The 21,735-nt window shown below is 43.9% G+C and overlaps 1 protein-coding gene across 3 annotated transcripts in view; it reads left to right on the top strand.

Moving 5' to 3' along the window:
* Positions 1 to 21,735, top strand: part of Tnr (tenascin R) — a 407,740-nt gene that overhangs the window by 320,061 nt on the left and 65,944 nt on the right. For 2 of the 3 annotated variants that reach the window (XM_042258389.2, XM_076547793.1), the window contains exons 3-6: positions 9,257 to 9,816; positions 12,074 to 12,550; positions 18,472 to 18,735; positions 21,440 to 21,555. In XM_042258389.2, coding sequence (XP_042114323.2) covers positions 9,318 to 9,816; positions 12,074 to 12,550; positions 18,472 to 18,735; positions 21,440 to 21,555 — 1,356 coding nt within the window. In that variant the 5' untranslated portion in view covers positions 9,257 to 9,317. Of the gene's footprint in view, positions 1 to 9,256; positions 9,817 to 12,073; positions 12,551 to 18,471; positions 18,736 to 21,439; positions 21,556 to 21,735 lie in introns of those variants that run through there. The other variant, XM_042258395.2, reaches the window with a different exon arrangement.

The following is a 21,735-nucleotide window of genomic DNA, read 5'->3' on the forward strand; positions in this document are numbered from 1 at the left end:
CTGGCTACCCACCCCTGGGGGAATGCTCTTTGCTTCCCTACCCAACTACTCATTCTCTCCTGTTTTCACCCTGAGATTCCTCTGCCCCACCATCACCTCTGACCAAGGAAAAAGAAAAAGAAGGGGGAAAAGCTGGAGGGAGACCTGTTCTGCCATGCACCTGCTTCCTGGCTGCTTCTCTTCTGTAACAGGAATCTTAAAAGTTCTTATTAATAAAATCAAACCTGAGGCCAGTTATTGGGGTCCATGCTGGTAGATCAGAGAGACAGAACAAGCCACAGCTATCTCACCTCGCCGGATCCTCAGCTGGTCTTGTCTCCTCAGACTGGAGGCTTCTGAGTCCTCATCCCAATGGCTCTCATCTGAATTGCTGCTCAAAAGCCTGAATGCTTAACCAGCTAAAATCTTCTAGTTTCTGGTCCTCATGCCTTATATGTCTTTTTGCTTTCTACCACTACTCCCTGGGATTAAAGGCTGGCTTTCTGGGATTAAAGGCACCACCATGCTTGGCTATTTCCAATGTGGCCTTGAACTCACAGAAATCCAGAGGGATTTCTATCTCTGGAATGCTAGGATTAAAGGTGTGAGTGCCACCATTTTCTAGCCTTTGTATCTAGTGGCTGTCTGTTCTCTGACCCCAGATAAATTTATTAGAGTACACAATATTTTGGGGAACACAATACTACCACACTCTTCCCCTTCTCTCTCTCTCTCTCTCTCTCTCTCTCTCTCTCTCTCTCTCTCTCTCTCTCTCTCTGCCCATCTTTCCTCCACTCCTGTCCCCAACCTCATCCCAGCTTCTGTGACCACTTCTTTCCTTCCTTCACTGTGTCTTCGAAAGCAGATGACTCATAGAATATTTTTCTATAACCTTCAAAGATCTCTTCAGTGTGAAGAAATAAGGGGTGTTGGGGGAGGAGCAGGAAAAGAAGAGCCATGTCAGAAGGACTTTAAGCAATAGGAGAGGCTTCAACCCAGCTAGGGTGACCTGGCCTCCCCACAGACCTCCCTAGAGACAAGTGAGCGCCTCATTAACTCAGCACTAAATCAGCCTTAAGGACGATCCCGTTATCCACCTCTTACAAATTGCCCGGAGACACCTCTGCTACTGGCCATGATAATTATATTGATAAGGAAGCTGGAGCAGAGGAAATGAAATCAATAGGAGCACAGGATTTCTTGAGTATCAATCTATCGAATTACCACAACTCCTTTGCCCTCTCATTTGTAGGGTCTTTGGCTATCTATCTTGTTCACAACTGTTAGTGTGGCATTGAACCCGGAGTGTTATTATCTATCCCTCAGGTTTATGTTTTCTTACCCTAACTATAGAATTCCTGCCTTTTTTTTTTCTTGCTAACCAGGCACCTTCCTAATTCCTTCTCTGTCTTCCCTCCTGTGTCTTCCTCCTCTGATTTTCCTTCCATTTCCGTTGCCAGCTGCAGTGAAATAATATCACAGACTGGGTCGTTTATAAACAACAGAAATTTAGTTCTTGCCATTCTAGGGAACAGGAAGCAGAGACCAATGGGTTAGCAAATCCTGAGTCTAAGGGCCTAGTCTCTGGCTCTTCTGAGGCACCTTCCAGCCATGTCTTTACATAGTGGAAGGACTGAAGGGGTCTCCCTAGAGGGGCTTTTATAAGCTCACTGGTCCTACTCATGGGGCAATGCCCCATGACTCCAAATGACGTCACTCTGGAAGTGAGGATTTCAATATTAAATGTGTGGGCCAGAGAGGGGAATGCGAATACTCAGACTATAGTGTCCCTGTCTTCCACCACTGGTCCATATCCTTAACAGACCCTCTGGGTTCTGGTTTTTGACTCTTGCCTGTTACATAGGAAGCAATAAGAAAGACAAGAGCTGCTAAGTCAGCTTTAGAGAGGAGCATTTGTGCATCTGGCTCCAGTGGAGGCCCACCGCTTTATACCAAAGACAGGACACGGTTTTCAGAGCAGGAGAGATCGATCACCCAAAAGAAGACAAAGCCTGCCTGGAAATGGACCATTCCCAGGCATGCTGCAGTAGGCTGGGTCTCCCTGGAAAAATTTGCAAAACTCTGCCATTATTAAAAAAAAAAGTGGATAAAAGCAACTTCCTGCATAACGGCCAGCATTCTCGGTAACAATGAGGAGTAGGGTCAGAATGTGCAGAATGTCAGAAATTGAAGTGCAGAATGAAGCCAGGGAAGGGAAGCTTCCAGGGACACAGGAAGAAAAGCCACTTTGAAATAATTACTGACACGAGTTTGGCAAAAGCTAAGGGCATATTTGGTGAGCAGGCACGTCATACACCTCAGTTTCTGCCCTCCTCTGCTATAGCTGGCTTTGGCTAGAAGCCTTTATTTCCCACCCACCCCTTTTTTGCCTTGTTCTAGAAAAGCAGATTAAGAGGGAAGCAGCCCCATACAGGTTTGGTCCATGGTCACTTGTGACTTGTGAGCTTCAGAGGAAGCTCAGAGTACAGAAGGAAGCCAGAAGGAGCCAAGCAGCCAGGCTCTGGCTCTCTGTCATGGCTGTCTGAGGCAGGCTCTTCCTGGGAATGGGCAAGACTAAAAGCTGCCTCTCTATCTCTCCTCTAGTAGCAAAGTTTATTGGTAGAGATATTTTCCCTGATGCTTGGGACAAAGTGGAGGCTGGGTGCTTATAAATCAAAAGCCATCAGAAAAGCTTGCCCCCAAGGAGGAGAGACTGAAGCAATTTCTAGGGAAACAGCCTGGATTTGTGGAGAAAACATTAAACTAAAAGTCACGGCTGTCAAGAAGCCCTAAATCTGAACCTGGGAGAAGAGAGTGTTGATAATGTAAGAGCCCCGAGTCTTTCTTTTCACAAGAACAGTATGTGGCCGCTAATTAAGCTGGTTATAGAACAGCAGTGAACACCCAGGCTCTGGTCAGCAAGATCTGGGTCCAGCACCAGCTCCTCTATTCATTAGTCATTCAGTCTTGGTCAAGTTACTTGGCCTTTTCTGGTGCTCATTTTCTCCATCTTAAGAAATAGAAATAAAAAGAGGACCTACCATCACAGAAAATCACCATAGGAGTTCGCCTGTCCATAATGAACTAGAGTGATTAATGTCTCATTTTCATGTGTGGATGCCCCATTCTGATTGGTTACTTCCGAAGTCATACGCATGCCATAAATATCTTCAGTGTCCTAAATATCACTTCTTTCTAGCTTACAAGTGTTATTGCAAGAATAAATGAAGTATTACAAGGTGGATGCATAGCTTGTTCCAGTTACTATTGATATTTGCTATAAATTGAGTCTCATCCCTTGATTGTGTCTAGGTTGAAGCCCTGACCCCCAGCACCTCAAAATGTGGCTCCACTTGGAAGTGAGCCCATTACAGATATGGTTAGTTATGTTAAGATGAGGTTGAGCTGGAATAGGCTGGGACCCCAATATAGCACAGCAGCATGTGTCTCAGAAGATGGCCATGTGAAGACTCAGATCACAATATTCAGGCAGACAGGTTGTGCTGATACATCTACTAGGCAAGAAATGCCGTGGCATGCAGGTCACCAGCTGAAGCTCAGAAAGAGGAACAGAGACCCACAGAGCCCTGGGGAAGAGACAATCTTGAAGATAACTTGATGTTGACATGCTGCAGTTTTAAGCTACCCATCTATGGGATTCTATTATGGAAACCCTTAAAGAACTAGCACAATGTGATAGTAGTGGGTATATCCCTAAAAGCCCACTAAGACCGTGGACTTGTAAAATACCAGGAAGATATTTAACATTGACTTTAGTCCTGTTTAGCCTCTTCTGATGAATGGAAACCCTTCTTCAGCATTCTCACAAAGGAGTGTTTTAGCCTGTACCTGGAGACCTCCAATGACTAGAAATTCACTACCTGCCATTGGAGACACTAGCTCACCCTACTAGGAAAGCTATTGCTTACATATGGAAACTTCCTCTCCAGGCCCTTGTGCCATGTAAAGGTCTGATCTGTTATCACCAGGCAGTCCTTTAAACACACTCATTGAACAAACCATGTCTGAATATCAGTTTCAGCAAGTGCAGTTCTAGAATGAACAACTTCTCTCCTCTTCTTCCTCCTTCTTTTCCTTCTAACCTAGAGAATAACCTATTAAGAGCCATGTCCATGTTATCTCTGGGTAGACTAAGTTATGTGTGAGAAAAATCAATCCCAAAAGCTGTACTTCAAAAACCAAAAGATGTACTACAGTTAAGCTAGAATGGAGTGAGGGTCTCTGTTTCATGCAGTCACTTTGGGACCCAGAGTGACATCAAGCAACCATCATCTCACGCACAACCAGCTACCACAGAAGGGAAAACTTTCTGGCAAGTGTCCGCTAATCAACTTGATGCCTCATCCTGGAAGGGACACTCAACATTTCCTTGTGATTCACTGGTCTCACATACCCAAAGGAAAGTTAGAAAATCTAGTCCTACTGTGTGTCTGAAAGCCAAGCCAGAAATATTTGGCAAACAGCACCTTCTCTGTTGTCGGCAAGAGAGAGTCGCTTTCCCTGTGACAGAGCTGTCCTGTAACCTTCCTCGCTGGACAGCTAGCATGCTCCTTAGTCATGGTCATCACCACGCACTGGCATACTTGTGTTTCTCTCCTCTCTGAGACTGGGAGTTTCTCAAGGAACGGGAGCAGGTGACCGGGGGAGCACTTGAGAATAGTGACCATGTCTCTGCACTGAAACACCAAGTCCTGGCCATGTTCTGCAGGGCCTTCCCACATCCATTCCTTCACCCCACCCCAGACACCCTATTACTCAGACTCCCGAGGATCACCCCTGCCTCAGAGCCCCTGCATTTTTCTCTTCCCTATGGTTGTGCTGTACTTCCCCTCTCTTTTGCTAGACACCCACCCTACTTTGTCAAGATCTCAGATCTCAGCTGTGATCTGATCAGACAAGCTTTTCAAGGTATCACTCTATAAACATGGCCATGAACCCTCGCCTTCTTAACTCACAAAACTCTGTTCATCAATTTTTTTCCTCCACAATGGCTATCTATTCCTGACTGAAAATAACACAGACGTATGTGTCATGTGATATTATCACATGGCAAATATAAAGTAATTTATTTGTATGTATAATATTGTTTGGTATTCATTTACTCTGTTTCTTTATATTCTACCCTTCCAGTTCCATACATATGGATGTAATTTCCATAAGCACAGGGCAGGAATCTAATAGCTACTCAATAAATACTTGTCAGATGAATGATGATAAAATAATATATGAACCTCCCATGTTCTCACCTCTCCAAATAAAATGCTAAATTTCTCTTCCTCATATGACAAGATTTGCATTATTTCAGCATTCTAGTCACCCAGAAATGATTAATTATTGGTGCTGTAAGGGCAGACAAGCCCCTTGTTTATTTTTCACTCTGAATTTCAATTAATAAAATCTAAGTTTAAAAAAAATCTGGGCTTATAAAAATTACATGGTTGAGTTACTTACATAAGTTTAGTTATTGACCAAAATATTGACCATGTTTCTCATATAAAACTCTAACTTTCCCTTTCTCTACAATTTTTAGTGGTTGTTTTAGACCTATATATAGAATCTAACATCTTTCTTCCTCATAATTTTCCTGTCATTGGTCCTCCTTCTCATTTACAATATCATTTATTCTTTTATTTATGTCCTATCTACAATTGGCCAAATGTCTGTATCAAGTGCTTTGTAACAATTTCATACCTTCCATAAGAAAATAGTATTCAGCAATATTAATATGAATCCAAATAAACAAAGTTTAGTTTAAGAAAGATAGAAAGGGCCGGGCGGTGGTGGCGCACGCCTTTAATCCCAGCACTCGGGAGGCAGAGCCAGGTGGATCTCTGTGAGTTCGAGGCCAGCCTGGACTACCAAGTGAGTCCCAGGAAAGGCGCAAAGCTACACAGAGAAACCCTGTCTCGAAAAAACCAAAAAAAAAAAAAAAAAAAAAAAAAAAAAAAGAAAGAAAGAAAGATAGAAAGGCCTTATGTGTGTGAAGGACTGTTAACAAGGTCACTGGGAGGGTGTTGTCATGACAGAAGAACAGAAGGGAAATCCAAGAGTGTAGGGACTGGAGCAATTCAAGGTAGGGAGACAGGTACAGCCTCAGATGAGAGGGGTGTGGGAAGAGCTTATAGCTACAGGGTCAGTTTAGTTTCGACATGTCAGTCCATCTATTCCCAAGGTGAACTGACCTTATCAGGATGCAGCCAAGGAGTTGTCATCTCTCACAGTATTTCTAGAACCTCATCATCGTTGTTCAAGGATAAACTATGAGCTGGGCTTTCCTGATGCCAACTAATAAGGCATTTTACATACCTCTGCAAATTCAGGGGAGTCTTTAAATAGAAGAAGAACCAAATGGTCTGAAAACAGTATTTATTTATTTCAGTCAATGCTAGGTAGTTAATAAGTATTATATAGATAATGGTAGAATCATCACTCTAATCCCATAACATTGGTACCATTATTTATGTCTACTCTGCAGATAACAAAACTCACAGAGAGGTTAAGTGATCTTCCCATAGATAAACATTTATGGGGATGAGGTTTGATCCCAGACAGTCTGGCAGTCTCAGCAGCTCTGGTCTGCTCTGCTTCCTATCAATATTAGAAACAGGGACAGAAAATAATGCAATATATAACATAAGAGCTGAGTAATAAGATATGATTTTTATGCTAGTCACTAATACCAGTTATTCCTAATTCAGTGAAGTCTTAGACATTGTCCAAAGCTGAAATTGAAGAGAACAGTAAGTAACTTAGGGTTAATGGAGAGAGATTAAATGAATTGGAGAATGACTCAACCTTTTGCTCACTGAGCATTTACTCATTAAATCATTGATTTACTCATTCTTTCATGCATCTGGTCATCCATTCACTCAACAACTAAATACTGAGCACTTTCATGTCCTAAACACACAGCCCTATGCAGCGTACAGGACATGATCTGCCTCAAATCAACTTAGCAGACCAGGTGGGAAAATCAGGCCTAGGGAGCCCATGGTCTAGCATGGTCAGTGCTGTAAGAAGTGTGGGGGCAGGCAATTCAACCTGTATTTGAGGAATGCATGAGGGAATAGGAGAGAATAATGGTTCATGGAAGAAAAAGCAGTGAACCACACCCACACCCAGGCAAATTTTCTAACTTTAGTATTCCTGAGAAAGTTCTAGAATGTACAATTTCTATCAATGACAAGAAAAAAATTCAACAGTTTCTTTTAAAAAAAACCAAAAAACAGAATCTTGTGTATCCCAGGCTGATCTTAAACCTGCTCTGTGGGGGAGTCTGGCCATGAACTCCTAATCTTCCTGCCTCTACTTCCCACATACTAGTATTAAAAATGTGTACCGCCATGCCCACGTTTGAACACTCTTTTTTTTTTTTTTTTAAGGTATTGAAGCATAGTTGTTAAGAGCATGGGTTTGGGATCAGTCTGGCCAGCTTTCATATCTCAGCCCCCTCTAAGCAGAAATTGCTCCGTTATAAGATGAGTATCATTTCCAGACTCTCCTAGGGCTTGGATAAGATCATGTGTGAAGGCTCAGCACCATCTGTGCCCTGTGCACAGCCAGCGAGTATTAACTGATATTCGTCACCTTCTTCTGAGGCTCATAGTTACAGCTACTTGGTTCCTCAGTCCTTAATCTTCTTAGCAGCTCTGACTTTCCTTGAGAACCGAAGTGTCTAAGTCTCTTTTTTTCTTTTACACAGGGAATAGAAAGGAAATATAATTTTTGTAAAACTGATTTTTATTACTGTGAATTTATTATACTGCATGGTTCTTGGTGACTAGGTAACCAACGGAGGAGCTAATTCATTATTTTAGCTATTTAAACAGGACCTCAGAAGAAAGGCACCCTGTGGTCACAGAGCACAGGGACTGTATTAATGAGAAGATTAAAACAAAGCTCGGCTCACATCGTTCCAGATAAATCACGAATGTACCCAAGGATAATTAACAATCACAAACTGCCTAGAACTACATTATGTGGCTGGTTGGTTATTGTAAAGTCAACCTCTATTCAATAGGTGAGCTTAGAGGAGCTGATGGATAAGTTATTTGACATGGCCAGTGAGGCCCTTTCATAATAAATATCTGAAGCAACCTGGGAGTGCCTCTAAGTTTATGTGCTCTGCTTCATCCTAACTTTCATTTAAAAGGGAAGAGAGGCTTCAAGCTCTCCTCAGTGGAAGAGGCTGTTCACAGAGCCTCCACTCCTGGCATGTGTTCTAGAAGTTCCATGTGCACTCTGGGGACAGACTGTTGTATTCCGTGCCTAAAAGGCTACATTAGTCTAACATTTCAGTGCTGTAACAAAAGACTTGAAAAAAGTAACCCTGGGGAAGGACTCTTTTTTCTCAAAGGTTTCAAATGTCTCAAAATGATTTCAAAGGTTTCAGTCCATCATGGCAGAAGGATGTGGCAGGGCAAAGCTGCTCACCGCATGGCGGCAGGGAAGCAGAGAGAAGACAGAAATGACTGGAGATGATATGCTCCTGTCTGAGTCACTGTTCTTTTGCTGTGAAGAGACACAACAATGAAGGAAACTCTTACACAAGAAAGCATTTAGCTGGGGGCTTGCTTACAGTGTCAGAGGTTTAGACTATTATCATCATGGTGGGGAACATGGTGGTCTTCAGGCAAGTGCTGGAGCAGTAGCTGAGAGCTACATCCTGATCCACAGGCAGAGACAGAGATTCTGGGCCTGACATGGGCTTTTGAAACCTCAAAGCCTAGCGACATACTTCCTCCAACAAGGCCACAGTTCTTATTCCTTCTAATCCTTTCGAATAGCCCCACTTCCTGGTAACTAATCATTCAAATATATGAGCCTTTAGAGGCCATTCTTATTTAAATCACCACAATCCTTCAAAGGTATGCCTTTAGTGGCCTGCTCTTCTATCTAATATACAATGCTCTGAATGTATGAATCCATCAACAGATTAAGCTATTGATGAAATCAAAACATTCATGATCCAAACACTTCTTAAAAACCCTTCATCTGCCAACAAGCTTTGAGAGGGGGCCATTTGAAATTAAAGCCCTAACAATACCCTAATGTAGAAGTGCTATCCATCAAGAATCCAGTCTTTGAGAGAACAAAGGCCCAGCTTTCTGACTTAGAACCACTGTTTCTTCCCTATTTCCTCCACAGCCCCAGAGAACTATCTACGCATGTTCTAGCTTCACAGAGTGAGAGCCATGGTGCCCAGGTACATGTTTCAGAGGCCATCTGAGCCTTTGCCCCTCACTTTCTCTTGCAGATTCCTCTAACTCCATGCTGGCCACTACAGGGAGCTCTTGAACCAAGCTCTGGCTGAGAGGATGGGGATCGACGGGGAAACAGTGGTCTTGAAGAACATGCTTATCGGTGTAAACCTGATCCTGCTGGGATCCATGCTCAAGCCTTCTGAGTGTCAACTGGAGGTGACCACAGAAAGGGTCCAGAGACAAACTGTGGAAGAGGAAGGAGGGGCTTCCAGCTACAACACGTCCAGCAAGGAACAGCCTATGGTCTTCAACCATGTCTATAACATCAACGTCCCACTGGAGAGCCTCTGCTCCTCCGGGCTGGAGGCTTCAGCTGAACAGGAAGTGAGCGCTGAAGATGATACTCTGGCAGAATACATAGGCCAAACCTCAGATCACGAAAGCCAGGTCACCTTCACGCACAGGATCAACCTCCCCAAAAAAGCCTGCCCATGTGCCAGCTCAGCCCAGGTGCTGCAGGAGCTGCTAAGCAGGATAGAGATGCTGGAGAGGGAGGTGTCGGTACTTCGAGACCAGTGCAACACCAACTGCTGTCAGGAAAGCGCTGCCACAGGTAAAGTCTGAAGAGCTTGCAGCCTGGTCCCTGGTGGGGAAGGAAAGAGCTGTGCTGAGAGGGAGGAGGGGTGAGAGAGGAAGAGAAACCCAGCATCTCTTCACAGGGTCAAAGAAAAAAGTACCTGATATATAGCTCTCGGTTAATGTGTCATCTGTAAGATCTAAATGCAGCCATTCCCTGGGGATACGGTTCAGGGATTCTCAACACTGCTTACCCAGTTTGAAATACATTAACCTGATTTTGGAGGGATGAGTCAGGTAATGGTACATCGGCTCAGCACAGCACCTTTGATGGCAGGCAGGGAATTTGATGTCTGTCTTCATTCATCTTTGGTTTTCACAGGCTGTTGAGTTGATATCGGTTCATGTTAACCTGACTGACTAGAGCGTGTGGTGCTCGGTCTGTTCGCTCGCAGCCTTGCTCCCCTCTGAGGAAATGGAAGTCATTAAGGTCTCAGAGGACCTGTTCCCCTCTCCTCCAGCAAGACGGGAGTTTTGTCCTGATCCACTCCATGAACATAGGCATGTGCATTCTCACACACACACACACACACACACACACACACACACACACACACACACACACACATATCCTATTCTCCAAAAGGCTGAATGTTTAGTGGATTTCTGTCTTTGTCCATCTGTTCCTTACTGTAAGGTGTGATTAAGACTTCAAAGTCAGACTTTAAGTTCAGACCTGTTCTGCCACCTCTGGCTTGTGATCTAAGCAAGTCACATAGCCTTTCCTTCCTCATCTACAAATTGTGGCAGACCAGAGCAATAAGGAGCTATTAACTATTGACTCCCCTAGTCAGATGAGAGCCTGGCTCCAGTAAGCATCCTATAAGCAAGGGCTACCCTTAGCTGTCCCCAGTCATCCTGGTGCCCAGCTTTCTCCATCCAAAGGATCCTTCAGACTCATGTAGTTCTGGCCATGGATGACAAGGAACAGCCATCTTGGGTATACGTGCTTACCTCTGTACGATCTGATAGTTCAAGATGGAAGTGGAGGAAAATGTTATTAAACCCTGGGGCCCATAGATGAGACCCATTCTCCCCGAGTCATAGTAAGATGGAGCCAAATCTGACTAATGAAGCGTTTTTATAGAATTTCCTCAGATTATAGACAAGCAATGTGATGACTAGACAAGGGAATCAAGATGTCCACATTCCTGTTCTTCACTGAGTCCATCTTTTTGGTGGAGTTTAAAAACAAGAAAATGTCATAGTTTTCCATGGTTATGGTCTCTCCTGCTCCAGAATCCAACAGCTTGCCACTCAGATCATTAGCTGATTAAGAAAAATCTAGTAGGCTGAGCTATGTTAAGCAATGCCAATGCAGTATCTTTTTTAGGCAATGTGGACTGCATGAAGCAGAACTTACTAGACTGAACTTAGACTTTATTATTTTGCCATAAAACCTTATGCAAAAAGACTGGGACAAATATATATATATATATACTTGAAGGCATCATAGCAAACAATAACTGAAACCATGCTTAGGAAGCGTTTGAAGAAACCTTGGATTTGACAAGTGTGCAGTAGCCCATGGCAGGAAGGGAGAAGATGGGACAGGTCTGTAACAGACATGACTTCCATCTGCATAGCTGACCCAGTGCTCAGCCTACTTCCCCTCCAATCCCTCTCATAGTTATACTTGGTACCTGGACATCTTTGTCAGAGGAATATCATTAACCTAATCAGAACACTTGACAAGATCCAAGACATAGAGGGCCCTAGAATTTACATGTGCTCAGAGAAGGGCCTCACCTCATGAGCAAGGGTGACTTACACTGTTTCTACAGCACTTCAGGAATCTGAGTCACTATTCCTGGACCTTTGCTTAGTCACACTCTAGCTCAGCCACATTGCTTCCTGATACCCACCCCATACCTCACCCCCCACCCCCAAAAAAACCCACACAAAACCCACTATGGCAAGTTTCTTCTGGGAACACTTTTTAATAAGTGTTCTTATTAGGTTCTAGGGACCCAATCTAAGATGTTCTGAAGGTGACCTGGGAAAGGAAAATGGCCCAGATCTTGCTCATCTTCCCCTTTGGTGCTGCATTAGGCATAGACGATTGCACTGGGTGAAAACATTTATTAGGTTGAATTTGTACCAAACTATGTGGTAGTTAACACTCAGCAGCACCTATGGGATCAAGGGATGAGTCTAGGTCTCTGCTCAACCCTCCCCAGTACAATTTATGAGAGGCCACTGCTGCCCTTTGACCTTCTCCTTGGCCATTCTAGGACAACTGGACTATGTTCCTCACTGCAGCGGCCATGGCAACTTTAGCTTTGAGTCGTGTGGCTGCATCTGCAATGAAGGCTGGTTCGGCAAGAACTGCTCAGAGCCCTACTGCCCCCTGGGCTGCTCCAGTCGGGGGGTGTGTGTCGATGGCCAGTGCATTTGCGACAGCGAATACAGCGGTGATGACTGCTCTGAGCTGCGCTGCCCGACAGACTGTAGTTCCCGAGGGCTCTGTGTGGACGGTGAATGCGTCTGTGAAGAGCCCTACACAGGCGAGGACTGCAGGGAGCTGCGGTGCCCCGGGGACTGTTCAGGGAAGGGGCAATGTGCCAACGGTACCTGCCTGTGCCAAGAGGGCTATGCTGGTGAGGACTGCAGCCAGCGACGCTGTCTGAATGCCTGCAGTGGGCGCGGGCACTGCCAGGAGGGACTCTGCATCTGTGAGGAGGGCTACCAGGGCCCTGACTGCTCAGCAGGTAGGATGGGGAACACTCTGCGGGGTAGCTCCAGTTGGTTGGGGAAGAAGAACGGAGCGGAGGGGACAAAATAATTCCCAGTTTGGCTGTAATTGTTCGCTTTCTGTGGCAACTGTTTTCAAGTCCATAACAATTGATGAGGTCACATTCAGGATGAGAGCTGGATCTCCATTCCTGGGACTAAAACAAAGACAATGATAGTAGAGATGAAAACACTCTACTGTCCCTAAAGTAGGGGTGACTAGTTTATTGGCTCATTCTCTGTTGCCAAATATAAAACCAGTGTGGGTGTGTTATAAAGAGGTTTACTTGGGATCTCAGTTCTAGAAGTTCAAGATTAAGCTGCTACATCTAATGATAGCCTTCTTGTTGGCGGAGTCGCAAAGTAGCACATGGAGTCACATGACAAGAGATAGGGAGCATGCGTGTATATCCTCCAGTCTCTCACCTTATTAAGCTATTGGGATTAGACTAGGAGGGTCCACTCTGACGACCCAGCTAGTCTGAATCACTTCCCAATGACCCTATCTCTATGCACCATTGTCAGATTAAGTTTGCACTCTTTTTAATGGGGATTGAATTTCAGATCCTGAAGCCTAGGGGCTTCAGACCATATTCAAATCACAACAAGCAGAAAAAGGTCAGGGGACCATGCTAGGTAAGGCTGATCTTTAACTCCAGGGAGTCCTCGAGTTGTACCTCCTTAAAAATATTTCCCTCGCCCATTACCAGTCTCAACATCTCAGCACCTTACATCACTGCTTGAGGAAGGGTGGACGGCTCTAGTTCTCTTTTTATCTGGTTAGCTTACAGATTGCAGGATGAGATTAAACTCATGACGTTACCAAGGAGCTGACATTCTAACAATTAGTATAGAATATTAAACAGATATGACTCATTTTGTTCCGGATGACTATAGCACAGATAGGAACCAACTCCATGTGTAGCCTACATTGTAGAAAACTATAGAACAGTCATGTCCTGCCATGCTGTTCTAAAACCTAAATCCAGCAGCGAGGGAGATGGCAGTATTTCACGGGGCTGGTGGTGATTTTTATGGTTTTTTTCCCCCCAGATTGTATGATTTTCATTGTTTCTCTATTGTTCATCCTCCTCTGACTAAATCAGGAACTATTGCTGGCACATTTGTGCTATTACAAGTATAGATTAAGTAATTGATCCTTTCCGTTATGAGCTCAGAATACCTCCTGGGAAATTTTTAAATAAATAAAAACCAACAACATTTTTAAACTTTCTAATTGAGCAATGCTAGTCATTTCTAAGGCACGAATCCTGGGAAGCCAGCTTCCACCACTTTCTGTCCTTCAGCATCTGCATGTGTGGCCTCCCATCGAACCCTTCTGAAGGGTTAGTGGTAACGAAGGGGGAACAATAGCTCACTGCTTAGAAAGGTCTTTTTCCCCTGTGTTATGTTTCTTCTGTATTCAATTACTTCATCTAGCCTTTCAGTCCTGTTTACTGAATTGAAAATCCTTTCTAAAAGGATAGTCATTATACCAATTATTCCAAAGCAAAACTGAAGCAGACATTAGCCCTCAGTGCTTCTGGATCTGAAGCACTAGGACCATCACTGCAAACCCGAAGCATAACCTTGTTCCCACCAAGAGTAGGCGGCTCCTGGAGCCCCCACCCAGAGGATGCCAAGGGTCAGCTTGAGTCATTGCTGCCTCAAATGCTGTTCGATAGCACACATGCTTCTTAATACAATCAGTGTGTGTGAATCTCTATCTACTCGTCATGGCCTAGACATGCTTTTCCACAGGGTCAGGTCTATTTGAGAAACAGAATGAAACAAAGAAACAAGAACAAAACAACTTAATCTGATCCAGTGTTCCAACTGAACTGGAGATAAGATGCCTTGATCACATCAGGCAGAAATCACCAGCTGTTAATATAGCTACAACTGGGTCAAGTCCAAGCCTAGCTTACATGCTACTTCTGACATATCGGCTCTGTGCTGCTTGAGGAAGACTTATGCAAGCCCAGATACATTTTCTTTACTGGTTCGAAGCCCATGAGGAAGGACAGTTGCATAATCTTCATCTGTTTCTATAACAACCCTGGAGCCACCTCTCATTGCAGGATGTACTCCTCTTAATGCCTACCTTTACAGCCAAATGCCACAGGTCTCTTCCAGAAAGGGATGTGTGTCATTATCTAAAGTGCTATTTTGCCAGCTCTTTGTGAAGAGGGGCCTATTTACTCCCTGTTTGACATTTCTGGCCAGGTGCACACAAGACAGCTCACAGGAGTACAGAGAGAGAGGACAGAGGGTCAGAAAGGGGAAAACATGGACAGCCACAAAGTAGACTTCCTTGTAGGTCACCGTTTTTTCTTTGGCAGCACATGGAGAATAGCTTCCCACCATATGGATCTCATTACAAGGCCCCTATATCCCAGCATCAGTACAACTGACTAGTGACAGCAAGGCCATTACAGTTGACTCCTAGTCTTGACCTTTGCTCATGGTATGTCTTTCTGCCTCGTGCTCTGTCCCTGTAAAGATGATACAACAAAACCTCCTGAGTCTGAGCACTTAAAACAAGCCTTAGGAAAAAGCTGCTTTGGGCTTCTCCTTCTGCAGATTTGAAAAGCAGCAGTCAGAGACGAGTTTTTCCCAGAACCAACACCTCATTAAGAATGGAGTAAGAATGGGGACTCTAATCACCCACCAACTACTAGCGTTCTCTAAACTTCCTTGAGATGCTAAACCAAACAGTTAAAAAAAAATAAAATCTTTGACAGCAAATACATAAGGAGTAGTCTTTTGACATAAATGCTGAGACCAGCAAATGTGTTTTGTTTTTAATGAGAAGCTCCTAGAGTCATTTGTGCATATCCATCCCACGATGGTAGTTAGTGCAGGAGCTGGTGAATGAGCAGTTGGAAGCTCCCTAAGAGTGAGCAGGACAAGGTTCCCTGGAATTCAGTGAGATGTCTGCAGATCTGTCAACATCACTGTTCGTCTCTGTTGAGATAAGCTGCCCACCTCTGGCTCCTGGAACCACTTGCTCTACAGAGCAAAACACAGCCTGAAACTGCCTCCCTGTGTGCTCACTAAACGTAAAAGTGATGCAAGATCAGAAAAGCAAGTGGCAAGGCTGCTTTGGAAATAAACAGTCTTGTATCCTCCAGCCAGCCTCTTCCTCTCTAGTCTCTTGCTTTTCCACAAGTCTCAAAATGAAAGCGGCAAAGAGAGTAAGCAAGGCTGCAAAAGCTTCCCACCCAGCACGCACTCACTGCACACCTCGCTTTTGTAGTTTGCTTTATAGTTCAGTATTGTCTTGTTTGATAGTGATTGCAGACACCGTCTTTGACTTATCACTCACCAGAGCACTTCTGCCCCAGGTGACAGCAGATTCTGCTCTCTCAGTCAGATATGAAGGCGGTAGTATTAACAAGTTTGAGATGGCAAAGATGAAAATTTCTCTGCATCTTATTTGCTTTCAGTTTTTAAATGCTGAGCTTAGATCGTGCACTACTGTTATCATTAGCTCCATTTTTCTGGAAGAAGGAATCAGAAAAGGAATATACTGACTAGTCCCATAGGACCCAAGAGTAGCAAGCCAGTGACTTGAAATTTGCAGTGACCATTTCTGCCACAGACAGGAGGAGTCCTGTTAATAAGTCTCAGAGTAAAGAGACAGCACATGAAAAAAACTCAGTTGAACACAAGTGTAGGTCATCTGGACCATTTCTCACGGAGCTTCTACACAGTCCTTAAAGGGCTGTGCATAAATGAGAGAAGATGGCAGGGAGCGTGAATGGATAGCCTGCCCCATGAAAGATCTGAGAGTCAGTTCTGGTCTGACTCAGTTCCCTGGAGTTTGACACATCCCTCTACTCAGCCCCCTCTTGTGATGTTAAGATTACTCTGTCTACCTGAGCTTCCTCCCAGGACTGCTAGAAAAGGACTGTTAATTCGTTAAATGGTATGTCTGACACACCTTATCACTGAAATGTTTTATAACTGTAATCTAGAATTATGGATTGGCTGACAGCTTCTCTAGTCATTGTGCCCAGGTTCAAATCCTCTCTTCTGTCTTTGCTTGCTGTGTGCCTCGGTTTCCTTATGTATAAATTAGGAGTAGGAATAAAAGCTATCCTGCTGTGCTGATGGGAGGTTGAAATGGGGTAATTCAGGGTAAAGTGATTAGCGTTTTGCCTGGTACATAACAAATATTCACCAAAAATACCATGACAAATAGTGGCAGATTTTCTACTTGTGTACTTCAGCATTTATAATGTCAGAGCCATAAACAGGACATTTAAGGGTTTAATTAAATTTTATTTATACTTACTTTAGTTTTGAAAATTTGTTTGGAGTAAATTTTAAGATACATAAGGGAATAACGGTACAGAGCTATTATCCCAGCAATCAGGGAGATGGGGTGAGGCAGGGAGGTTGTATGTTCTAGTACAGCCAGGGCCACATTGTGAGAACAAAGATAAATAAACTGACTAAATAAGAAGAAAGTATAGACTCCCTGCTTCCCATAATGTTTTCCCTCTTCATTCAAAAGAAACTTTATTTTCTCAGCTGTTTTGTGCGGAGAATGGATAAATGGGCAAAAGCAAATAGCCAGTATTATAGACATGTGATGTTATTCTTTCGCATGAATCTTGGATTAAGAGGCCTCTGGTGTGAACTCAAGTTGGTAGACATTCACATATTCCTGTGAAAAGTACCTGGCCTGGCCTTGTGTGTTTATAAAGGGTGAGATTACCCAGAAGAAAAATTCAAAGCCAACGACAACTCTGAAACCAATGGGAACCTCCACTACATACAAACATGAAGGTTAATTACAATCACTTAAATCTTGGCCTGATCTTTGCTGCAATCTATGAGCAGGTCCAATTATAGACACTAGAGCTAGCCTTCTAATTAGTCTTAAAGGCCCAATGATTTGATGCCCATCCTATGGCAAAGCTTCACTTCCCAAGGGAGCTATACAAGAAAGGCTATCTCAATACAGTTTAACCTTTGGCAGCTCTGCAGAGCACTTGTGAAGCTGGACAAGTAGGAAAGGCAAAGCTCTCAAGAATGCTTCCTGGTCATCATCTCCAAGGGCAAGGCTAATGAAAATTAGTTTGAAGCAAGTTACGTTTGCTTCAGAACTTAAATGTTGTCCCTTTAAAGGCAGCGGGGCGGGGGGGGGGGGCGCGGCGGTTAAAATAAAGGACTTCTGAGCATCTTCATTAGGCCGTGAGATACAAGACATGTTGTTTTGGCTTCTTATAATTTGTAGGAAAAACAGGAATTAGTCTTTATTTCCACTTGCTAAATCAGACACTGGCTGTCAGGATAGTCTGACGACAGTAATTTATTAAGCTACCAAACTGTTCAGCTGGTCACAGTGTGCTGTGAAAAATCTAACAACGGACTCTCTGAAGAACAGCAAACTAGGAAGCCCTCATTTGTAGCTTTTGCAAATTGCCATGGTGTGAACGCCTCCGCGGCCAGTTTCAGGCTGCTCATGTGACATCATTAAACATGGGGTTGGGAACAGATAGGCAACAAAACACAACTATGTAGAATTTCTATCAGAGATACAACACACAAAAATCACCTTAAAGGCATAGGTCACTGTAAAATGCAGTGAAATGATTTTAAAGTGGCAAGTCTTAAATAATTACCTTTTAGATGCAATTTGTTTAATTACCATTTCACAATGTTTCATCTTTAACAATGACAATACCTGTGAACAGTCAGGCAGAATTCCTGAAAATTTATTATGGCCTGGTGGAGCTTGGCATCTTTCAGTAGAGAACCAAGCCATGGAGGCCAACAGAACTCCAGACATTTAATTTAGGGGGTGAGATATGAGCAAGAAAGTTGAGTCCAGGCTGGGAAAGGCAATCCTCTGAGCTCATGCTGTCTGTGTATTGCCTCCTGGTAGTTGCCCCTCCAGAGGACTTGCGAGTGGCTGGTATCAGCGACAGGTCCATTGAGCTGGAATGGGACGGGCCGATGGCAGTGACGGAATATGTGATCTCTTACCAGCCGATGGCCCTGGGGGGCCTCCAGCTCCAGCAGCGGGTGCCTGGAGATTGGAGTGGTGTCACCATCACGGAGCTGGAGCCAGGTCTCACCTACAACATCAGCGTCTACGCTGTCATTAGCAACATCCTCAGCCTTCCCATCACTGCCAAGGTGGCCACTCGTACGTACCATTTCCCCGTCCTGCTCCATTTTTCTTTTTCTCCTACATGAGATCATGGACATTCGTGATAATAGTGTCTTTTCTTAATTCTTTAGGGATGCCTGCAATAGTTTGCTCTTGGGGGTAAGGGCTTCAGATGTGACCCATTTCAAAAAATAAAAATAAAAAAGTCCACCATTAAAAAGGCACTTCTGATTATGAGAGCTTCCAAATTCAGGCAACATCCACCAATATTTTAATTACTGAGCACTTGATTTGTTATAAGCTGGATTCTGATAGAAGTCAAGGAAAGTGTGATACAGACTTTGAATCTAGTTAGGGAGTCAGAACTAGGAGCCATGAAGTATCACAAGCAAGAGCTAAATGTTGCAGGTGGGACGTGCTAAGCAGAGTGAGGAAAAAAACAATGAAAATGTATTTTAAGTGCCAGCTGACAACATCTGCTTCTATAAGGGGCATAATTTCTTTATGACCTTTTATGTTAGCAAAATAGTTTGACAGTTCACTTTAGTAATACCAGTTGAGGTTCTGGAAGATAATTTAGAAAGCTACAATGGAGAGAGTGATAGTGAAGACTTAGAAAGCAAGCTGGACTGTCTCCATGATGCAGAATTCCTGTTGTTTCTTTGTAACAAGGAAGACCTCGTCTAGATCCTTATCTATGTTCTGTACATGCATAGCTCATTGTAGAAAAATATAACAGATGACCTACCAAGTGTTAACATTAAATCTGTCCAAAAATAGAATGAGAGAAGAAATGCTCTCTTTTCTTTGTATACTTCTCAATTCATAAATTGTTACAAAGTATTACTTTCAACTTTCCAAAACTAAGAGGAGCAACTCTCCTGAAAGAAATTTCCAGTCGTTGGGCAGAAGCCTGCGTTCATACTGTCCCAAATCTAGTGCAGAGTCTGCACAGACAGATGCCTGCACACCTCATAGAGACATCAATGAAAACAGACCCAGCCTAACTAGAGTCTACACAGACAACATCTGAAGGATGAGGGCTGAAACAGGAGACTGGAACAAGACCTGTGGCCATGGAAACAGGGACCCTCAGAATTCAGAAAGCCCTTGGGGTCTGTAATGAGAACCCATGACCAAATAGGGAATAAGAGATTTGAGCCCATTTTATGTAGGTCTCAAATGACAAATGGCATTTGGATAACAAATGCCAGAAAAAATCAGAAAGAGGAAATGTCAAGGTAATAGAATTGGTCTTGAGGACCTCAAAGAGGTCAACAACTAAAAATTGAAAGATGAAATGACAGGGACACAGGCTTAAGAAAGTCACCTTGCCCCCACGTGTAAATGACTAAAGTCTTATGATAGCTATTGGACTCTTCCATGAATGCTGAGTGTATTTACTTGCCTATAATTATCTCCGTTTATATTTGACCCTTTAAAAAAATCTGGTCCTGGAGAACTAGTTTTAATGTCTTCAGTGATGGTGTAGAGGCAGGTCCCCATCTGCTGCTTGTCCCACTGTGCTGGGGGATAAATCAACCCCTGGAATGCCTGACTGATCCCTAAGATGTTCCTCTCTGATCCATACCCATGTCTGGATGTGGTTTCCATCTCTGATGGCATTCACTGTGCCAATTCAGGGCATCCCCTCAGGCTAGCTCCTAGGTGACATAGACAAAGTCATGTAAACTCACCTGCTAATCCTTCAAATGGCTTCAGAACTGGCCCTGCCTTTCCATGAAGGAGAAAGAGAAGCTTCTCCACAGGAATAAATAAATAAAAATAAAACAAGAATCCATCCTTTGCCAGTGGGAATAGGCTGAGAAGCAATACTAATGTGGGAGCAGGCTTCCTAGAGAACTGTGAAAAGTCACACTGTTGTATTTCAGGGCTGGTGACTGGAACTCCATCAGGACAAGCATATTTCCACCTCACTAAACCTGTGTGTGTGTGTGTGTGTGTGTGTGTGTGTGTGTGTGTGTGTGTGTGTGTGTGTGTGTGTGTGTGTGTTTGGGATGGGGGGAGGAGTGGAGAGAAAAAGAGAGAGATTAAGAACAAAGCAAAGCTAGATAAGTGAGGCAAAGGTGAGCAAGGGAAGAAAGAACAGGAAGAAATTTAGAGAAGATGAAGTGGGAGCAACACTCTGTGTACGCCATGCTTTCTTTATAAATATAAAGTGGCAAATTCAGGCCATCCGAGGTGTAGTGGTTTGAGTCTCAATACTTTCAATGCACCTCAGACACTCATGAAAAGCATCCAGTTTTATTCTGAAGCTGGCTTTATCGCACATCTCCAGTCAGCCTCCCCTGGGCCTCCCTTTTCCTGGGTATAAAATAGGAACACTGATACCAGCCACTACCTTGCCTCCCAGGAATTCTGTATGGCATCTATATGAGCCCTCTGAGAAAGGATTTTTATTCAATGCCAGGATCTACCAAATGAGTAAGGAAAAGAAAACATGATTTTTAAAAGTTTAACGTTAACATTTTCTATTATGTACTGGAAAGCACAAAACTAATGATTACATTTGTTAAGTTTGCTCATGTATTCACCCACACTGAGCACCAGGACCGCATGACAGTGTGCTGGCCCTGTCACTGAGACGCTGTCTGCAGCAGGATTGGGATTGCCCACCACACCTCTCCTCACCCAGGACACCAAGGGAGGTCACCAGGAAGCGATCACTGCCCCTGCCAGGGATGGCCATGACATTGCCACCCACATTGCTGTGTTCCAGATGTCTCCACGCCTCACGGGCTACAGTTCAAGACAATCACAGAAACCACCGTGGAGGTGCAATGGGAGCCCTTCTCATTCCCGTTCGATGGGTGGGAGATCAGCTTCATTCCAAAGGTAACACTCACCTGTTAGCTCATTTAAACAAGCCTGATGGGTATCCCTATCTTCAACTTAGATGTAGCCAGGGAGTCTCCGATGTAACTGCCAAAGCCATTGAGGACACAGAAAGACATGCTGTGAGTGTCTGGGCTCTAGGACATTGCCCTCACAAAGGCCAGAGGACTGCCTAACAAA

This window comes from Peromyscus maniculatus, chromosome 11, assembly GCF_049852395.1.
Source record: "Peromyscus maniculatus bairdii isolate BWxNUB_F1_BW_parent chromosome 11, HU_Pman_BW_mat_3.1, whole genome shotgun sequence".
Lineage (NCBI taxonomy): Eukaryota > Metazoa > Chordata > Mammalia > Rodentia > Cricetidae > Peromyscus > Peromyscus maniculatus.